The sequence below is a fragment of the Cavia porcellus genome, unplaced genomic scaffold (assembly GCF_034190915.1).
Source record: "Cavia porcellus strain 051 isolate PalLab524CR breed Dunkin Hartley unplaced genomic scaffold, mCavPor4.1 scaffold_40, whole genome shotgun sequence".
In the NCBI taxonomy this organism is placed as follows: Eukaryota; Metazoa; Chordata; class Mammalia; order Rodentia; family Caviidae; genus Cavia; species Cavia porcellus.
The window spans coordinates 5,374,349-5,394,889 of NW_026947523.1; the positions used below are offsets into that span (position 1 = coordinate 5,374,349).

Genomic DNA, 20,541 nt, shown 5'->3' on the forward strand with positions numbered 1-20,541 from the left:
GCCAGCCCGAGAGGCCACGTGAGCTGTGACCAGCAGGGCCATAGGGATAGGCCCTGCCCGAGAACTTTGTTGCTCACATCGCAACATAACTTCCCCAGGATTCCATAATGTTGATACAGGATTTAATGTTTATGCTGCTGGTTTTTGCTGGTCTTGCTTTGGTCTGATTTCTGTCTATTCTCCTGTTCTTCCCTTTTGGAATGAGAATGTTTGCACTGTATATTGGAAGTGTTTTACTTTCTGATTTTTATAGGCCTCACAACTGGGAGTTTGCCTTTAGTCTCAGAAGACTTTGGGATTGGACTTTCCAGCAATGCTGGAATTGTTAAGTTTCTGGTTAGAGATAGACTAATTGCATTTTGTGTAATGAGATGGCCTTTTGGGGCTAGGGTGGAACGCTATAGTCAGATCTAAAATGTCCCTCAAGAGAGTCAATCGGAGGTGGGGCCTGACTGGAAAGCGTGGATTGCAGAGTGTGTGTGTTCTCATCGCTAGCTCATTCCTTCTGTCTGCTTCCTGGCCAGCATGCAGGGAAGAGGCTTCTCTCCTTCTGTGCTGTTCTGCTGCAGAGGCTGCCACATTGCCCTCCTCAGGCCCAATGTGACTGTGCTCACTTTTGAGCAGTGCAGACTATACAGAGCTGACGTCCTAAAATTGGCTTTAATTAGTGAATCTGGCCAAGACCATGTGAGGATCTTCATGAAAGCAGGTGGCTGGTGTCAGAACTAGCATTGTTCATCACCAACAGCCATAGCTGGGCTCAGAGGAATTCCAGTAGAGGGTTTGGACGTTCCTGGAACCCTGAAAATCATACTACTTGCCTCTTATTTAAGCTGTTTGTTCCCCACTTGCTTAACAGGTTGGGGCTAGGCCAAAACACCAGTATGGCCAGCACTCACAGTTGTACAACATTCCTACCAAAACAATAGTATTTTCAGTTTCCAGCACCTCAGACATTCTTGTTTGTGCTTAGTGGAAGGTTGTTGTGTTTTAGATTTGCCTTTGCCGAATGAATAATTGCGTGGGTATCTTTTCATGTGTGTATACTTTGGTGAGGTGACTGTTCACATGTCTGCCCATTATAAAAAGTTCATTGTTTTTCTACAGATCTGAGAACGCTGATATAATCCCACACTGGGGAGGCTGACATGGGAGGATTGTTGCGAGTTCAAGATTAGTCTAGGTTACAAAGTGAGATCAAGGCCAGCCTGAACTGCATAATAAGATCCTGTCTCAAAACGACAAGTTATGATATTGCAGGTTATCAAGTTTTTCTCATTGTTTTGTTAAGTGATGTTCACTGTAGCTTTCTACATCCTAGGCAAACTCCACCAATATTTATTGAATATATGTTACACTAAGGCATTCTTCTAGGTATTGGTTACAGCCAAGGAAGAAGAAACAGATCTGATCTCAAGAAGCTTATGTTCTAGAGGAGACACAGCCAGAATATTCTAAATTATAGAATCTGATAGCACTAAATCCTATGAAGAGCACTTTGCAGATGAGCAAAAACACAATGACTGCTGTGCAAGTGGTACTGGCCTCCCGCACTCATGGGGCAGTATCTATACTTTTTTGCCTGTTTTAAATTCTCAGGGTCCTTTATGAATCAGACAATGCTCTGTCCCACTGATACAATGCAGTATGCTGTCAGCTCCGAGTAATAAACAGGACCTCTGTTCGCGTTCCCATCAGCAAGGAAACAGCTGCTCCAAGTCCACACGCCAAGTTTAGGCGGAGGGCCGCAATAGCACCCAAGGCTCACGAAGCACATGATCTAATACACACTGATTCAACATAAAATACTGGACTGCTGTGGAAGGCGGTGCATTTCCTTTTCCCTGGAAAAGGCGCCCCGTGGGTTCGAGTTCACTTTTCCTGCAGCTCCTGAAGAGGCAAGGCCCCGCCCAAGGCCCTTCTGGGGTGCCCGGTGCTGCTCTCCGGCGGGCTCGCTATAGCTTCTTGTACACAGCTTCGTGCCCCCGCAGCCCACGCTCTTAAGGAAGTGGAGCGACCTGAGTAAGGTCACATAACTGGGGCCGCGGCGCTGGCTGGGCCACACAGGTATGATCCAGGCCTTGGAGTCGCAGTGTCCCACGGGTTGGGGTAGCGCCCAGGCAACAGCTGCAATCCAGATACTCCGTTGAGACAGAGCTGTTCTCAAGGCCAGCCACTCCTCTCCACGCTCAATGACAGACACCCAGAGGACCCTGAAAGAAAACCGACTTCAGGGCGCGGCATCGCTGAAGGCGAGACTCCGAAAGGCGACAGGCGACCAACAAGGGCTTCGTGCTGTCGGCCGGTGTGGGGCATCCTCCCAGTTTGGAGTGGCTACCCCCAGAACAGCCTGTGAGGAGGCCTTGCAGCGGCCGACACCGCCGCGCAACACAAAAGCCAGCTGCCCAGGAAGTCCGCAACTGCTAGTAGAACTCGGGCGTGAACAGTGCGCACGCGCCTGCTGCCCGGAAGGCGGGGCTTGGGCGGGGCGGGGACAGCGGGAGGCGCGGGAGCTCCGCGGAAGGAGAACTACGCGTGCGTCCCGGATGTGGGCGGGGCTTGTGCGGGGCGGGGCCGTCGTCCGTCACGCGCAGCCCCGCCCCCTCGGACAGCCGGCCTCCTCCAGAAGGCGGCCGCTGCCCGGGTTAGCTGGCCTTGGGGCACCTCGGCGACCATGGGGGACCCCAGCAAGCAGGACATCCTCACCATCTTCAAGCGCCTCCGCTCCGTGCCCACTAACAAGGTAACGGCGCCGGCCGTGAGCGCTGCCTCCCTCGCGGGAGCCTGCGGGCGCGTTGGCCGCGGCCTGGGGGAGGAGCCGTGCCCGCCGGGTGTGACACGTCGCACTGTGGGGCCGCGGCGCCGGGCCTCCCGCGCGCGAAGCCGCTGCTGCTCGGGCCTTGAGGGCTGGCGGGGCAGGGGGCCGCACCCCGGACTCGGGGGGAGAGGCCGAGCGTCGGGGGAGCCCCGGGCACCGGGGAGGAGGGGTTTCTGGGGATGCGGGGCAGAGCACCTGTGGTCTGCAGACACCTGGCGGCTGGGCAGACACGGGGTGCGGGGCACATGCGTGGGTTCCCGGAGGCTGCGAGTGCGTGAGCGAGTCCAGGGAGGGGGCGAGCAGGTAACTCAGGGTGCTGGAGGGCGCCACTCCCCTTCCTCATTCACAGCTGAAGTTCCAGCTGTGGGCCGCCTTTGAGGAGGTTGGAGTCTGGTTGGTTCCCTTTGTCCTTTAGTGGCAGCCTCAGTGTCCCCGTCTGATAAACCTGTTAAGTGGGCCCCTTGGTGGTCTCCAGCTTTTGCCATCAGACCCTCCCTGGCTTTGGCTCTGTTTGGACATTGGGCATCTGTCTGTCTGCACCCCCACTTTTCTCCCCTGTAACTTTTTCAACTTTTAGCATCTGTATGAAGGCGTTGTGATGATGCATGGGGCTAAAGTGACAACCCGGCCGAGGGTCACGAGGTGGAGTGGAACCTGGAGAGAGCAAAGGGCTACTTTGGCCCTGGCCTGGTCCATCAGGCTCTCCCCACCCTTCCTGAGACAGGAGTTCCATCTGGTCACCTCCAGCAGAGATGCAGTTACTGAGCATGCTCTTGGGCCCTGATGAGATGGTGTAGAAAAGTGTTCCAAGATCAGGTCCTTTGAGGAGTGATTTTTTTTTTTAACAGGAAAAAAGTGAGGTTAATTGAGGGAAAAATAACAGGGAAAAGCTCCAGCTATTCTCCAGGGCCCGCTTTCCCTTCTGTTTTCTTGACTTTTCAACGTTAGATTGATCTGTTTTCTAGAGTATGGCCACTACACCACCCGGCAAGATTGGATGCAGCCAGGCGTGGCGGTGCATACTGTAATCCCAGCAATTTGAGAGCTGAGGCAGGAGGATTGCTGCAAGTTTGAGCCCAGCCTGAATTGCATAGTAAAACACTGTCCTAAAATGATAAAATGAAACAAAAAACCCATAAAATAAGGTATCCAATTTTTCCTGTTATGTATGGATCAAAGATTTACCTCATGAGGCTCACCTTCCTGGTTTGTGAAGTCCTTTGTGGCTGTCCTGTTCCTTAGATTGCCTGTGTTATTCATTAAACCACCACAGATGCTGCACTGAGGGCACTCACGTGGATGAGTGAGGTTGGCCCTGCCTTCCAGAGCTTCCGGCCCCGGAGATGAGGAGTAGGTGCAGGACTGCGTGGCCCTGTTTCCTGCAGTGGGGCGAAGGAGTGAGCGATGGGTGCCGGGAGCCCACTGCCTGGGGTCCGCTTCCCATGTGGCTGCTTGTTAGCAGTGCTGCTTAGCTAATCCCTCTGTCCTCCCTAGGATGGATCAAGACCAGCTATGTGATTTATGAAATGAAAAGAATGAAAGTATTAGACCCTTATTTAAAAGGTATCAAAGCATTTTGTCCATGAATAGCCTCTTTTTTTTTTTTCTTTTTTTTTTTTTGGTACCAGGAATTGAACTCATAACCTTGTACTTGCCAGGCAGGTGCTGTGCCACTGAGCTGTATTCCCAGCCTTTGCTATTAACTTTTCTATAATGGTTACTCTCATCCGGCAAAACAAATTGTCAGCAAAAGCCATTTATTTTTCCTGTGAAACACTGATAGTCTGCTTGGAAAACCTAATCTCTCTTGGTTAGGGATCAAGTTATCAAAACAAGGCAGGGCTGGGGTGAAGCACAGTGGCATAGCACCTGCCTGGCAAGCGTGAGGTCCTCAGTTCTATTCCTGGAACCAAAAAACAAAACAAAAAACCAAGAAACACAATGTAGTCCCTACTCAGAGCCCAGTTTTCTGCCCCAGCCAGTCCATCGGGGCAGCATCATAAGAGCCAGACCTGTATTTTAAGAGCCTTGGCCCCAGGACGCATGAGTGAGGGCCTGCTCTGTGCCCAGAAGCTCTCCAGTGAGGGACCAAGAAGGGTCACCCCCAATCATGAGAGGGTGCACCTTTCAGGCTCCTCACCCTGCTTGGTGTCAGGAGGGAAGACTGTCCCTCCTGAGATGGCTTTTTTTTTGGTACCGGAGATCAAACTCATGACAGCGCTTGCCAGGCAGGCGTTTGTGCCACTGAACTAAATTCCCCGCCCCCTTTGATGGCTTTTACCCTCTGCTAATGTCAGGGTCCAACCACTCCACGCACAGAGGCTCTCCAAAGCACAGGGAGAGGCTCAGTGTGACCTGGTGCCATCTGTGGCACCCTCGATTGCTGTGTCCTTCCGTGCCCATCACAGGGCAGCCAGGCAGTGGACACTGAAGTGAGTCCCTCTCTCACCCATTGTTGCCCCATCCCCACTACCTGTGACCATCACCATGAGCCTGTCATGGTGATGCTTGTATGTTTCCTGAAAAAGCCAGAAGCCACGTATTTCTTGGGGAGCAGTTAATGGGAACAGGCTCTTGTAGATGGCTCTGCCTTATAAAGTCTATCTAAAACTCTTTTTTGGTAATAGGGTCTAGTTATGTAGTTCAGGCAGGTTTTGAACTCACTATGTGGCCTTGAACTCGCACTGATCCTCCTGCCTCAGCCTCCCGAGTGCTGGATTATAGATATATGCCACCACACCCAGTTTAAAACTCACTTTTTTCTGAAAAAATTTAAAGAAAATTCTTCTGTTTGGAAAATTCTAACAATTGTTCTGAGTTTAATTAACTATACATCTTAATTTCTGTGATGACAACTGTATATTTTAAAGTGCACTTTGGTACATGCCTGTAATCCCAACACTCAGGAGGCTGAGGCAGGAAGATCACTGTGAGTTCAAGAACAGCCTGAATTGCATGGTGAAATCCTGTCTCAAAAAGACAACAACAACAAAACAATAAAGTACCCTTGTGCTCTAGTTATCAGGAAAGAGTGTTGGCTTCAGCAGCCAATGCTGAGGGGCCTCTGATACCTTTCAGCTGGCACCAGGTTTCATAAAATGATTAACAGATATTTACTGAGCATTTGTTACAAGTACCGTTTTTTAGACTCTGAAAATACTCGGATCTGCTCACCAAACACTTACTGAGCTTTTCCTGACTGCTGTGTGCCGACAGAGAAAGAGAGCAGAGTGACAGGGCCAGACCTGTGCGGCCCCCAGTGGGTAGAGGACACGTTCCTTGGTTATGCGCTGTGTGCTGAGGGTTCTGAGTGACCTGCGCAGGTGGCGAGGGGGACACTGTGTCTCACAGAGAGGCATCACTCTGCGTCACTCACCTTCTGCTGCCGTCGGGTTGGCCCATACGTAGCACCTTAGGACGTGGGTGTGTGTTCTCTCAGGCATCTTCTGGGCACTGGGCTGTGAGGTGGCGTCGGTGGCTGATTTGGCCCAGGTCTTCCTGTGGCTGTGGTTCCCGAGAAGTGTGGGCAGGTGTCAGCTCCCCGCTGGCTGTCAGCCAGGGCCTCACCCCCAGAGTCTCCTTGCATGGCTTGTTGGATATCCTTAGGATGTGGTAGCTGGCTTGTTTGTGTCTTTTTGAGACAGGGTCTTGCTATGCAGCTCAGGCTGGCCTTGAGCTCGATTTGTAGCCCAGGCCGGTCTCGAACTCCCAACGATCCTCCTGCCTCAGCCTCCCGAGTGCTGGGATTACAGGGGTGCGCCAGCACACCCGGGTTTTACAGTGTCTTTTATAACCACATCTTGGAGGAGACGTTCCATCACCTCTGCCAGGTTCTCGTGCCCACACGGCCCACACTGGGGAGTCGGGCAGAGGTTGCGCAAGCACATGGGACCTGGGGGTGGGGAGCACTGGGCCACCTGGCTGGCACCGCCACCTCCACTGGTCAGGAGAAGAACACAGGAAAGCGGGCTGTGTGGGAAGAGCCACTGCCCAGGCCTGGGGAGAGCAGGGTGTCCCTAGCAGGCCCGCATGCCCGAGTTCACTGATGTGCCTGACTGTGTCCTGCTGAGCCTTAGGACAGGGCGTGTTTGAGCTGGTTCCCAGCCTCCCGTGCCCTCCCTGTGGGCAGGGCACAGTGGTGGGCTGGCAAGTGAGTGCCATGTAGTAAACTGTCTGTGTTAATAGTTTAGAGTCAGTGATGAAAAATAACATTTATTATCATAACAAAAGACACCCGGGGCGGTCTGTGTCCCAGCCAGGTTTGAGCTGTCCAGGTGAAGTGGTGATGGAGCTCCAGTCTGTGGCCTGGACTCACCCAGCCAATGGCAATTAACTAATAACTGAATTCCACGTTTTCCTTTCAGGTGTGCTTTGACTGTGGCGCCAAAAACCCCAGCTGGGCGAGCATCACCTACGGGGTGTTCCTCTGCATCGACTGCTCGGGCTCGCACCGCTCTCTTGGGGTGCACCTGAGCTTCATCCGGTAAGCGGGCTTCCTGCTTTGGCTGGGGGGGCCCTGCTGCACCGTGGGGGCCTCCCTGTTTCTCGTTGTGTTGGCTTGGATGGCACGCAACACTCCCGGCCCGCTGGGAGGTGTGGAGATTGAAATCTCACTCCCTACGCTGCCAAGCGGGGTGCTTCCTGTTTAGGTCCTATCTAGAGACCTCGCCAGGGGCTGAGGCAGTGATGTTGAAGACACAGTCAGAAAAGAGTCTGTCTGTCTGTCTGTCTTTCTGGTGATACTGGGGATTGCACCAAGGACGCTTATGCTGAGCTACATCCTCAGCCATTTTTTTATTTAGAATCGAGGTCTTGGGGCTGGGGATTTAGCTCAACGGCATAAGCACCCACCTTGCAAGTGTGCAGTTGTGAGTTCGGTCCCCAGTACCAAAAAAAAAAAAAAAAAAAGAATCAGTGTCTCGCTGGATCACTAAGTTGCCTCGGCTGGGCTCGGACTTATGATCTTCCTGCCTCAGCCTCTCAGAGTCCTGGGTTTGCAGGCGTGCACCACCACACCTAGGTAGATGGAGCCTTTCGAGGCCGGGTTTCCTTTCCCTTCAGTGTCTTCTCTCGAGCTAGGGCCCACAGCACCCCCTCCTGCACCCCATGCAGGTAGGAGTTGGTGTGATGGGGATGACCTGTGTCACCTCCAGCCTGGCTCCCGAGGACAGCAGCAGTGTCCAGCCTGAGCGATTGACTTTCAGCTGCTTTGCGGTGGCAGTTTCAGGTGCTCATAATGCCGAGGTCTTTCCTCTGTCCTGCTGAGGACTTGGGCAGCAAGCAAATTCTCATCCACTTTTGACACTATGGCCTCTGTGGGGCTCGGTGGGCATTTGAGAAGGGCGCCCCTGGGGACAGACAGTGCCCCCGGCCCCGGGAGGTGGACAGAGCCCTGTGTGAGGTAAAAGAAATTGAGATCATAAGTGATCGGGGTCCTCAGGCAGGCTCAGGGCCTGGGAGCTCCGCGGGGCCTGCGCAGCTGTCCCCTATCCTTGCCGGACCCTCCCACGGGTCCCCTGCGACAGCCTTTGGAGGTGTAGAATTCCACATCCCCTGATGGCTCACGTGTTTGCCGGCCTCTGGTTTTCCAGAGAAGGAACCCGATTGGAAGGTGATTTGGCACTGTGGCAGGTGGTGCGTTCCTCTCCTGACCTCAGGGAGGCTGACGCAGCAACATCTCTGCAGAGAAGCAGCGTTCCAGCGGGAGAAAAGCCGTTTCAGCCCATGATGAGGCATTTTGTGTGATGGTACAAAGCTCTAGAGTGATAATCACAGCGTAGTTTCCTTCCTTCCTTCCTTCCTTCCTCCTCCTCCTCCTCCTTCTTCTTCTTTTTTTGTCTTTGAGACAGGGTCTCACTATGCAGTTCAGGCTGGCCTTGAATCTAGCAATCCTGCCTCGGCCTCGTGCGTGCTGGGATTACAGGAGTGCTCACCGCTGCCTGGCTTTCACTGCCTTTTTTTATGGTTCTTTTCAGTTTATTGCAGAAAGGAGCTCCACTCGTCTAAGCAACAGCAGACCCCGAAGGGTTACATTATACAAGCTGGAGGTTTTTAACTTAGGACAGGGGATGAGCACAGGAGGCCTTGTGCTCATCATAGGGAAATCCGCACTTAAGCTTCAGCGAGCCACGGGCACCCACAGCGCCTGGACCTTCCGCTGCCGGCCTAGGCCAGTCTGCTCTCTACCCGGAGCCTCCTGCGCTCCTGTGCTAGTCGCCCTGGAGCCAGGTGGCCTCTCGTGTTCTGCACGCTCAGTGACAGTCACCTTTCTTGATCATCGGTGACCCCGGACAGTAGTGAGGGTCTTCCTGCCGGCTCCCTGGTGGATTCCGATAGGGCGGAATCCCCAGGGCCGTGGGGAGGCAGGTCGCCCCACTTTCTTGTATCGCCAAAGGGGTGGAAAGGGTGGGGGTTCCGGGAAGTGGGCACATGATGCGGTGCTTTACCTCGGGGAGACGCCCACCTGCCCACCTGCCCGTCTGTCTGTGGAAGGCGGCTGTGGGAGAAGTGGGCCGGGAGTTGGGGGGACGACTTGCAGGGAAGTGGGGCCCAAGGGGCAGCAGCTGAGTCCTGGCAGCAGTTCAGTGCCCACGGTTGACTTTGTATTTTTGAGACGGGGTCCTGCTGGCTCCTCTGCTTTAGGCTTTGGGGTGCTGGATTATAGGCATGCACCCCTGCCCGGTTTACAGTCTGTTTTCAGGCCCTGTTACTGTCTTGTCTCTGAGTACCTGGTATGAACAGGACCTAAAGTTTTTTTGTCCCTGGCTTAGCATGATGCCCTCGGGGTTCATCCTGGGGTGGCACAGGCTACAGTGCCCTGAAGCCATGCCCCCCAATCTTTCACATCTCGCTGCTGCTCCCCCGCTGGGAGACATTGTGTGCACCTGTACAGATACCTCCTGCAGGGCTGTGTCCCCAGCCCTGCAGCCAGCTTTAAAGGTTGGTGAGATCTGACCTGGGCCACACAGCAGGAAAGGGGAGGTCCACACCGAGACTTTGAGAAGAGACACAGAGTCAGGAAAATCAAAGTGCTTCAAAGCTGATTCTTTTTTTTCTCCGTCTCTGTCTCCTCCCTTCCTTCCTTTTTCCTTTGTTGGGTTTTTGAGACAAAGTCTCACTATGTAATTCAAGCTGGGCTCAAACTCACAATGGTACTCCTGCCTCAGCCTCCCCAGTGCTGGGGATTATAGACAGGTACCACCATGCCTGGCTGCTGGTAAATGTTCTCTCTCCGGGAAGGAAGCCCTGATGTAGAGCCCAGCTTCCGAGCTGTGGTCAGTTCTCCTACGCCTAGGAAGATGAGGAGAAGTAAGGTCCCACACGGAAGGGCTCTGTGATGTTTGGTGTCCAATTACCCGCCAGGCTGGAGCTCAAACTCCCTCCGGAGGTCCTCCCAGGTGACACAGGGCACAAGTGACCTGACCTGGGCAGCGCAGGCACAGCCTCGGGAAGGAAGGCTGCAGCCAGCGTCCCCAGGGCCATCCCTGGTGGCTCTGGGCTGCACCTCTGCAACTTCCTGAGCATGGGGCTGAGGACTCGAGGCCTCGTTGTGCGGGGTGTCGGGAAACACAGAGATGAAAACCCTGTAAGCTCAGCTAGTGCCAGGCCCAGCCGGTGCTGGCCACTCCCAGCTGGGACCTGAGAGGAGACAGGAGCGCCCTCTTGCGTTGCCACCGCTGCCCAGATGTGGTGACGTTGGAGGATGCGGTCCTGGAGCTTGTCTGGGGGAGGAGTGGTTGTGGTCCACTCACTGTTTTAAATTTTAGCTCCATGGAAACTTTGTTTTGTTTCCTTAGTGAGATTCAGTCTGGTTTCATAAGTTTCTGAAATCTTTTAGCTGTAAAAATAAAACCTGTAAACTACAAAAAGCATGGTGACTTTAGTTAAAGTTGGTTCATGCAGTTTTGAAGTTTAGGTGAGGGACACACATTTGCAAAGGCCTCTGGAAACCTGTCTTTATGAGGTGGTGGTTACTTTGTTAAAGTGACACCGATTTGTTCCTGAGTCTTTCTCACCTTCTCTGGTTACTGAGCACCCTGAAATTTTGTGTACCCCCTCATCAGGATTGATGGGGGCCCCTGGCACCTAGGTCAGCGGGGGTGGGGGGGTCTGCCTGCCTGCTCTGGGTTCAAGTCCTCGTGCTGTGGTCCGAAAGGATTCCAGGAGCTCAGGCTGAGAGCGGATTCCTTTTTTTTGTTTTTTGTTTTACCTAAAATATTTTAATTTCTCAAGTTATTAAAATTTAAATAATTTCATTGTACAATAACTACTCTTCTGTACCCCAAGAATGCAAAATTTAGCAAGGGTGAAAGAGGAAATTTTGTTTTTGTCTTTTTGAGACAAGGTCGCACTACACAGTTCAGGCTGGCCCTGGGCTCACTTTGTAGCCCGGGCTGGTTTTGAACTTGCAGTTGCTCCTCCTGCCTCAGCTTCCTTTCCAATGTTTCACCTTGGTTTCCACAGACTGCCCAGGGGCATCTCTGGCCTCCTCTCCGTAAAGACTGGAATGAGAACGGGGAGGCAGGTGACCTCGTCTGGGTGCTTAGGTACCACTCTGACCTGAGTGTCCTGTCCATGTGGCTTCCAGCCACAGGAGGTCCACCGTGAGCAGGCGGCACTGCCCAGACTTTTCAGACGTTAGCGCCTTTACTTTCTGCAAGGGCAGAATAAACAGTAGCAGTCACACCCGCATGCTGCGGAGAAGGGGCTTCCCTCAGCTCCCACAGCCAGGGAGGGCCGCGGGCCGCGCTGGGACTCTGCGCTGTCTGTCTGCAGACCGCCTGCCCCTGCCCTGGGTCACAGCTGAGACGGTGCAGCCCGGCCTGGTCTGGCTGCTCATTGAGCTTGGTGGTCAGAAATTCTGACCGTAGAGGGCGCTGTTTTTCTTTGTTTCATCTGTCGTGGGAATCTATTTTTAAAAATGTTAGGGAAGTCTGTTTCTTACAGCGTGATTAAATCTCTGCTTTGTGCTCATCAGCATACAGTGGATTTGTCACTGCATTAGTACTACGCTGAAGTTAGTGTTGCTGTCTTGGTCACTTTTCTCTTTCTGCTGGGACAAAATACCCGACACCCAAAATGAGGGAAGGAAAGGTTTATTTAGCTCATTGTTTGTGGAGGTTTCAGCCCATACCCAGCGGCACCAAGGCAACAGTTCAAGGAGCAGCCAGCAGAAGCAGCAGGGGGGCAAAAGTGGGGAGCACAAACCTCTTTTGATCCCTTACATTGTACTCAGGCCATCCCACCTCTCCCACCCCCAACCCCGCAGGTATAGCACTCAAAATCTCCTTGGCCTTCTGTTGCACAGGCTAAGGATATTTACAAAGTAAGAACCCTGGCCCCCTGAGGAATCTTTTAGTTAAACTACTCAACTCCTCAAGTTGACACAGTGTATCAGCCGTAACAGTCACCTTCAGAATAGCTGCTAACATTTACAAAGACTGCAAGGTGTGGTGGTGCACACCTGTAATCCCAGCACTCAGGAGGCTGAGGCAGGAGGATCACTGTGTGTTTGAGGGCGCCTGGGCTACTTAGTGAGTTCAAGGACAACCTGAGCTAAGTAGTGAAATATTTTTAATTTACAAAGGCCCTTCGAAGGGGCTTAGAATCGAGTCAGTGGGCCCAGCTCAAAAGGAAATTTTGCAAGTCTGCAGCCTCTTCGTGCTGCTCACACTCCGTCACTTGGTAACGCATGTCTACACATAGTCATCCTAGTCTGGGTCCTTCGGGGCCGGCCTGGGGCGGCTGCTGTGCCTGCAGCTGAGCCCTTGGCTGTGTGTTGCTGGGAATGCCGTCAGTCTGTCCTCTCTGCTGGAGGTGGTGTGGGGCAGATCACTGCGCAGGCCCCTGGGGGCTCTCACACCTCTGCCGCCTGTCTGGGCAGTGCTGGGCAGAGGAGGGTCCAGACAGGCTCATGTCGCATGCACTCATGTTGCAGGTTTTCACTCCTAACCCACTGGGGAGAGCAAACAGCAGGCAGCCCACAAGACCTTCACATGCCTTGGCAACAGGATGCCAGTGCTGCTAGCCTGGCACAGCCTGCCCACGGGCTGGGCACAGGACAGGCCATTGAGCCGTCGAGGCCTCGGCTGCCAGCAAGGACACGAGGAGCTGGGGCTGCCTGTGCCAGCTGTCACCCACCCAGAGGCACCAGCACCCCAGAGGCCGCCACTCCTTCGGCCCCTGCAGGACAAGGAGCTGGTTTTCAGGAGCGCAGGGGTTTGGTTCTGGAGAAGAAGGGCGTTAACGCAGAGGAACATTCTTTCTTCCAGATCCACAGAGCTGGATTCCAACTGGGCCTGGTTTCAGCTGCGGTGCATGCAAGTGGGAGGAAATGCCAACGCCGTAAGTTCGCCCTGGCGTCCGAGCCCTTTCGCTGTGCCCTGGGTCACTCTCGCGAGAGCTGCTGCCCGCGTGTGGGGCCCTCGAGGGCCGCTTGTTCAGTGTTTTGGGCCTTGTGAGTTCGAGGCTCTGGCAGCCCGTCGGTGTCAGTGTGGTTACAGGAAACTAACCAGAAGGTGGCGTGGCAGCTCAAGGGCTGGGATGTGACATGTGCCAATGCCCAGTGCCATCAAAAACAGACAGACAGACAGGATGTGGCTCCCATGTCTGGCCGCATTTTTGCCTTTTTTTTTTGTATTATATATTTTATATACAGCCTGAGATAATTCTTCATTCAAAAAGGAGGTAAAAAAAAAGAAAAGGACAGAAAAGGGCGGTCTGCAGGCCTGACGCGGCTGGTGCAGCAGCCAGAAGCATCTCTATACCCAAAATATTCCACGAAACAGAGCTTTACCACGTGTATTTGAATTAGTATTTAATTTATTACATCTATAAATAAAAAACTATTCTTCAAATACAAAAGACAAGTGTCACAGAAACTAAGTGGTTTAAGAGCTTTCCTTGGCTGCGTTTACAGACATGCCTAACCATCCACAAATGTGAGCTTTACTGATAAATTCAGTGTCCCTGAGTCTCTCCCCATAGCCAGCCAAGGCTTGTGGAGCTCTGTGATGCCAAGGTGGGCCATCTGGAGCAGAGGGACCCTTGGACGTGCCGTTAGTACGAGGCGCCCTATCTGTGTACATTTCAAGTAAAAATAATGCCAAGCATCAGTTATTTAAACCTCTAATTGTAAGTCTAAACTAGATTTGGAATTACCAGATTCCCTTAGGCCAGTGTTTGTTTGTTTCTTTCTTTCTTTCTTTTTGTGGAACCTGGAGTCAAACTCACAACCTGGCGCTTGCCAGGCGGGCTCCGTGCTGCTGGGCTGTAGCCCAGCCCTGCTTTGTTTTAATTTTAAGCTTCACTGGGTTGAATGTTTCCTAATGAGGGACAGTGAGTACTGAGGTGTGGGTTTAGAGAGCCGCAGGCGGCTGCAGGACCTAAGCATTAGAGGCGCCTGGCGTGGAGCTGGAGCCCTTGCCCTTCCTCCTGCCGTGCGGGCTCTGCACTGCTCTGTTGCACCCTGAGTCTGCGCCCGCCTCCCAGCTGTGGTGCAGACCCTCGGGCCATGGCAGCCAGGGCAGGGAGGGGCTCTGCTGGAGCAGCCGCCTGCTCTGGGTGGCCTTAGCCAAGGTGTCGGATCCTGTGCTTCCGTGTCCCCAGCCGTCCAGTGAGAGGCCAGTGGGACTAGAAGTGCCACTGCGAGCCCGCTGCCCCCAGAGAGCGTGGACAGGCCCTGCCACGCATGGGCATGGATGTAGTTCCCATAGGACCGCCCTGCAGGCGCTGTGGTTCAGGTCCACGTGGCTGCAGAGGTGTGGAAGGCAGCTGCTTCTGGTCATTTGGAGTCTGCCCAGTCGCCTGGCCTTTGTGGGATCTGTGTCTGAGTTAGTGAAGAAAGGTGGACATGGGCGCGGCCCCTGACTGAATTGTCAGGGGTTCTGATATAACAAAACACACGCAGGGCAGCCCCAAGCGGCCTCATGGGGCCAGGGCCAGGTCCTTGCTCTCTAGCGCGAGTGTCCATCTGGTCTGACCAAGTCACGCTCTTGCGTTAGTGCGGGGAACTCCCGGGGTACAGAGGGAAAGCCCGTTGCACCCTCTCATGACACCGAGATGACTTCAGTTGGCTTTCAGTGACGGCTTAAAGATGCCCTGTCCCTGCGGCCATCCTGGTCAGGATGTCTGTCCCCCGGCAGCCACCCCACAGCCCGCCGCTTCCCCCCACAGGCCTCCTTCTTCCACCAGCACGGCTGCGCCACCAGCGACACCAATGCCAAGTACAACAGCCGCGCTGCCCAGCTCTACCGGGAGAGGATCAGGTCGCTGGCGTCCCAGGCCACACGGAAGCACGGCACCGATGTGAGTCCCAGGGAGCCGGTGCCTCGGGCTTGTGCCCATCGGTGGAAACCGGGCTCCATCTGATCATGGAGCTTCGTGCGAGCGCTGCCTCGGGAGCAGTGTGCAGCCCACGCTCGGGCACCGCAGGGCAGGGCGTTCAGCCTGTGGTCACCTCTGCTCAGGTGGTCAGCACCCCGCCTTATTCCAGGGCTGTTTCTGTGGAAAGGTAGCTCACTGCAGGGTGGAGCTGAGCCTTGCGCTGAGCGCTGGCCGGACTTGCACCAGGCCTGAGCTTGATCCCCGCCCTGGAGGGTAGGAAGGAAGGAAGGAAGGAAGGAAGGAAGGAAGGAAGGACGGACGGACGGACGGACGGACCTTATTTAATCTATAACAGTGGTGACTCGGAGACACTGAGCTCCTGCCTCAGCGCAGCCTCTATGACACCTGTGCCTGTGGGAAATCGCTTCCTGAGGTGAGGGGTGCTGGACGGCCACCAGCCATGGGGGTATTTTGCACACTGCAGAGAGCATGCAGGCGGGAAATGCGGCCCTGACCTGACAGGCTGCAGGGAGGGTGCTGGTGAACGCGTGAGAGGACGCACGCCAGAAAGCGGGGTGAGCCACCGCTCACTTTCCAGTGCACAGTGTCTGGGCCTGAGTGGGGACACCACAGGCCACAAGTAAATTCACGTGGGGGAGCACGTGGTTGCACAACACGGCTGGGCGTGGGCTGGAGCCTGTGCTTACACAGGAAGCTCTTGAACTTTCCTTTGCAGAAAGGGTTTCCCGGGAGCAGGGAGAAAGGCAAAAGGAGGGGATGGGAAATGAATTACAGGGTGTCTGGTCCTGTGCCAGCTCCCTGTGATAAGCAGCAGCCTTGCGTACTGCAAAGATGCACTAACAAAAATGTAAACTGGGCGTGGTGGTACACGCCTGTAATCTCCGTACTCAGAAGGCTGAAGCAGGAGGATCACTTTCAATTCAAGGCCAGCCTAGGCTACATAGCGAGACCCTGTCTCAGAATAACAACAACAACAAAACTTAAACAGAAGGGATTTCTGGAGTTGGATGTTTGGCTCCCTCAAGGTTTGGAGGCAAACTGCACTGGAGCAGCGGGTTCCTGCAGTGCTGCAGAGCCCTGGTGCTGTGGTCACAGAAGCCCCGTGTCCAGCAGGCAGCCCCACGCAGGCCTGTGGGTGCTGAGCTGGCTCTGTTTCTGTTCCAGCTGTGGCTCGACAGCTGTGCCCTTCCACCTTCGTCCCCACCACCAAAGGAGGAAGACTTTTTTGCTGCACACGTCTCTCCCGAGGTATGTATTACGGTTCCCCACATCTGGGGGTGGGTTTATTCTGAAAGTTGTGTAGCTATTTAACATGTGTCCATTAGGGTATAGGCTAAGCCACAGGAGTAAGCAGCTCTCAGAAGACAGGCGTTAACACCGCCCATTCAGAGACAGCTGCCCAGGATTGCCTGGTATCTTAAATAACTTTCTTATTGATGGGACAAAATACCCAGCACCATAGGTTCAGTGAGACATACAGTCTGTAAAGTTTCAGTCCGTAGCTGGCTAGCTGCAAGGCAGGGCAGCATGGCAGAGAAGCAACAGTCCATGGCACAGCAGTCAGGAAGCATCAGAGATCAAAGGAAGAGGAGGGAGAGAGCTGCACGGCACACCTCCCAGTGACCCCCCTGCCTCCCGGGGACCCACCCCTTCCACCAGCCTTCGCTTCCCCTTCCTGGGAACCCTTCAGTGGACTCATCCAGTGATAAGTACTGCACACCTGTGACCCAGTCTCCCAGATGTAAACCATAACACCCAGGGAGTTTGCTTTGCTGTCCCCCATGTGTGACTTCCATGGAAGGGTCTAGTGTGGCTGCTCTGGTTTGGGACCTTTCCTAGATCATAGTAGAGGATGGACATCCTGGAAAGCAAACCCTGCACCCTCTGTACAGACACAGTCCAGAGAGGGCACATAGCGCTCCTGCCTGTGACCTCTGAGCTGGAATGTGGTTATCTGTCTGTTCCTAGCTACTGGGAAACCAGACATTATCCCCGGCAGTGGCCACGGGGAACTCGGAGCTTTGTTTGTTTTTTTTTTTTTGGTCTTCATTTTTATCAGTACCAGGAATCGAACTCAGTACTGCCTGCTTGCAAGGCAGGGGCTTATGCCGCTGAGCTAAATCCCCAGCCCTGGAGCTTTGCATCTGGCAGTTTTAACAGGGGCAAGGATCTGTGCCGAGTGCTTCCGCTGAGTGTACTGCGTGTGTCTCCAGACCACGTGAGGAGTCTCGGTGTGCACACGGGCAAACGAAGTTGCTTCCTAGCACACAGCGAGCTTTTAGTGGAGGCCGTGAGGATCGTTTTCCTTGCTGCTTTGGCCTGACAGTGACAGAAACAGCAGTCCTGGTGCCTCTGTGGCTTTCTCCACGTTCCCTTGCTAAGGGACGGGACCCCAGGAACGTGGCATCACCTTCTGCCACCCTTGGGTCCGGGCCAGGCGTCTCCCTGACATGTGGGCTCTAGAGGGACGTGTGAGGTGCAGGCCCTGCACTGGCCACAAGGCTTTGTTGGATGCAGTTTCCTTGCTATAATAATTTGCATTGTGTTTCCCCAGTGCCACCAGAAATAGTTACGAAAGGGGGAGTGGAGAAGAGGGGCCAGGTGGCCTCGTGGTTTGTTGCTGTCTTGCCACTGAATTCGATGTAGACTGTCCACAACCGGCTGCTGAGGAGTCAGGAATGGAGGTGGTGGGCGGAGAAGCCGAGGAACACAGACTGTCGGAGAGGCAGCCGCAGCGTTCCCAGTTAGCACAGATGTCCCAAGCTGGGTTCCTAACCGCTGCTCTGAATCCCTCCCCCCGGAGAGCTGAGCTGAGGCCCCAGGCAGGGTGGGCTCGCAGCGCAGGGGAAAGGAAGGGCCACCCCAGGTGTGGCCGGGAGCAGAGGGAGCGGCTGGGGATAACGAGGAGAAGAGGACAAACTCAGCAGAGGGTTCCTTCCCCACAGAGTGCACCGAGCTGGGGTCAGGTCATCCAGGCCAGTGTCAGGCCACCGACATGGTGTGGGGAGAGGACCCCTTCTCCGTGTGCTTCTCCAAGGGTTTTCTATGAAGCGCGCAGGGCGGGCCACGCCAGGGCAGAGGCTGGCAGGGGTGCCAGGGCGGGAGGGGGGACCCCTCAGGCCTGCACTGAGCCGACAGTGTGGCCCGCAGTCATGCCTGGTGACAGTGCTGCGATGGGGGATGACAGTGACGGCCTTGCCCAGGGTTCAGCAGCAGAGGAAGCCAGGTGGGCACGGGGAGCCCCTGGCAGTGCACTCACAGCCCTGTGCAAGTCCAGAGCATCTCAGAGTAAACGTTAGGTTCTCACGGAGGGAGGGAGGAAAGAAGGGAGCGGCAGGCACTGAGCACCGAGGCAGGAATTTAAGAACAGGTGCATCTGAGCCCTGTTTCCATGGAGCGGGGTGCTGACGTGAGGCCCTGCCACGCTTGGGTTCTCGGGGCTGTTCTGCTCCTTGTGTCGATGACTCTCCTCCCCTCTGCAGGTGAGCGGCGCGGTACAGGTGACGGCACAGCCAGAGCCAGAGCTGTCAGCACTTCGGGGCACAGGAGCCACAGCTGGCGATGACGAAGGTGGGGCCTGAGAGCTGCCGGAGAGCCAGGCACGCTAGGACACTAGGAAAGTGGAGGTGTTACCCGCAGCTGGCTGTGGGGGGCAGGCTGCAATCCCGGCACTTGGGAGGCTGATCCTCAGAAGTTCAGGGCCAGTCTGGCCTACATAGTAAGCTCAGAAACTTCCTTAACTACACAGTGAGACTGTCTCAAAAACTAAACAAAACAAAACCCAAACCAAACTAAAATGATAAAATGTATTTTAAATGAAATTTTAACATAGTTTGCAGCCAGGATCATTTATATTTTTAAATTAGAAAAAAAAGAGAAACAGCCAGTGGCTTGGCAACTGAAACTTGGATTTCCATTGAGGTACTGGTGTTAGAATTTCCACGTTTTTGACATCAGGGGAAGTGCATGTGTGCGTGCATGCATATGTGTGTGAGTGTACATAAACACTAGGTAGCTCAGAACAGGTCACTTTAGAACACCAGAGAAGCTTGGTGAGGTGGTGCCTATAACTCTATTATTCAGGAAGCTGAGGCAAGACGATCACAAGTAAGTTCAAGCCAGACCAGAATACATAGCGAGACTGTGTCTCAAAAAACAGAACAAAAAATTATTAAAAACACCAGATTATCAGGTATTAGTCTGACAAACAACATTAAATGGAGACAGCTCATATTTTTATGATATAAAACTATTAAACAGAAAATGTACTTGCATTTTAATGGCTTTCTAAATCAAATTCTTAGAGCATAGCTGTACCATGCTCTGCAGGAGAGCAGAAGTGTGGGTGACAGTGATTCATTGTGTGTGTCAGGACAGCCTGGAGAGAAGGGTTTTTTTCAAGACAGTTTCACTGTGTGGTTCAGGCTGGCCTCGAACTCACAGCGCTCCTGCCTCAGCCTCCCGAGCTAAGGCTTCCAGGCGTGCACCAGCATGCCGGCCAGGAGAGAAGATTCCAAGTGTTCCCTGTTCAGAGAAGTGAGAGTCATGCCAGTTCCACATTGTGTACATGTATGGCCGTGTCATGCTTCTCCTGTCAGTGTGTACAGTCGTTACTGTGTCGACTAAAAATCAACACCTTTCATAGACGGTAGTGAGCCTGGCCTGGTAGTGCGCCCCTGTAACCCCAGCTCTCTGGGAGGCTGAGGGCGGAGAATGGCAAGGTCAAGCCCAGCCAGGGCGATTTAGTGAATAGGGAGATTGTCTCAGAATTCAAAAATAAAGTAGGCTGAGGCCGTAGCTCAGTGAGAAGGCTCTGGGTTCAGACACCTGTGCTGGGGGAAAAAAGTACTAAACAGAAAGGCAGTGATTGCAAACAGGTTCAGACATGTCCGCCTGACCATGTTGCATCGTTACCCAAGCAAAAGCACGTTTGCCAGGAGTGTTTTCTGCATTAAAGTCGATGTTTTCCACTTCAGGGGGCTCCAAACCAGGACCGAGTGTGGAAGGCCTGAGTGCTCCAGCGAAGCCTGCATCAGGTACCGCTGTGGTCCCCGCCTCTGATGGAGGGGTGGCGCAGATACTGCGCAAGACACGCGTCGTCCATGCCGCAGCTCCCGGCTCAGCCCAGAGCTGCTGTCCCTGCCTCAGGGCCACTGAGTCCCAATGCCAAGGCTGCCCACGTCCACGGGCACAGCGCCCACGCGCGCCTGTCCTCCTCCTCTTGTCACCGTGGGCAGGCGTAGCCGTGCTTTGCCAGGGTCAGGGACTTCTCATTGGATACTGGTGCTCCTGTATTGTGTTAATTGGAAGAAACCGCTTTGGGGAAGAACCGCCTCCCTGTCCGGACGTCTTCCTGTCACCGTCCTCCTGGGTCAGAC

General features: G+C 54.1%; 1 protein-coding gene across 2 annotated transcripts in view; it reads left to right on the forward strand.

Moving 5' to 3' along the window:
- Nucleotides 1-2,568: 2,568 nt before the first annotated feature.
- The window catches only part of Arfgap3 (ADP ribosylation factor GTPase activating protein 3), a 32,445-nt gene continuing 14,472 nt past the window's right edge, over nucleotides 2,569-20,541 (forward strand). For both annotated transcript variants that reach the window (XM_063243813.1, XM_063243814.1), the window contains exons 1-7: nucleotides 2,569-2,743; nucleotides 7,183-7,301; nucleotides 13,090-13,162; nucleotides 14,993-15,124; nucleotides 16,328-16,411; nucleotides 18,646-18,733; nucleotides 20,140-20,199. In XM_063243813.1, the coding sequence (XP_063099883.1) occupies nucleotides 2,675-2,743; nucleotides 7,183-7,301; nucleotides 13,090-13,162; nucleotides 14,993-15,124; nucleotides 16,328-16,411; nucleotides 18,646-18,733; nucleotides 20,140-20,199 (625 nt within the window). In that variant the 5' untranslated portion in view covers nucleotides 2,569-2,674. The remainder of the gene's footprint in view (nucleotides 2,744-7,182; nucleotides 7,302-13,089; nucleotides 13,163-14,992; nucleotides 15,125-16,327; nucleotides 16,412-18,645; nucleotides 18,734-20,139; nucleotides 20,200-20,541) is intronic.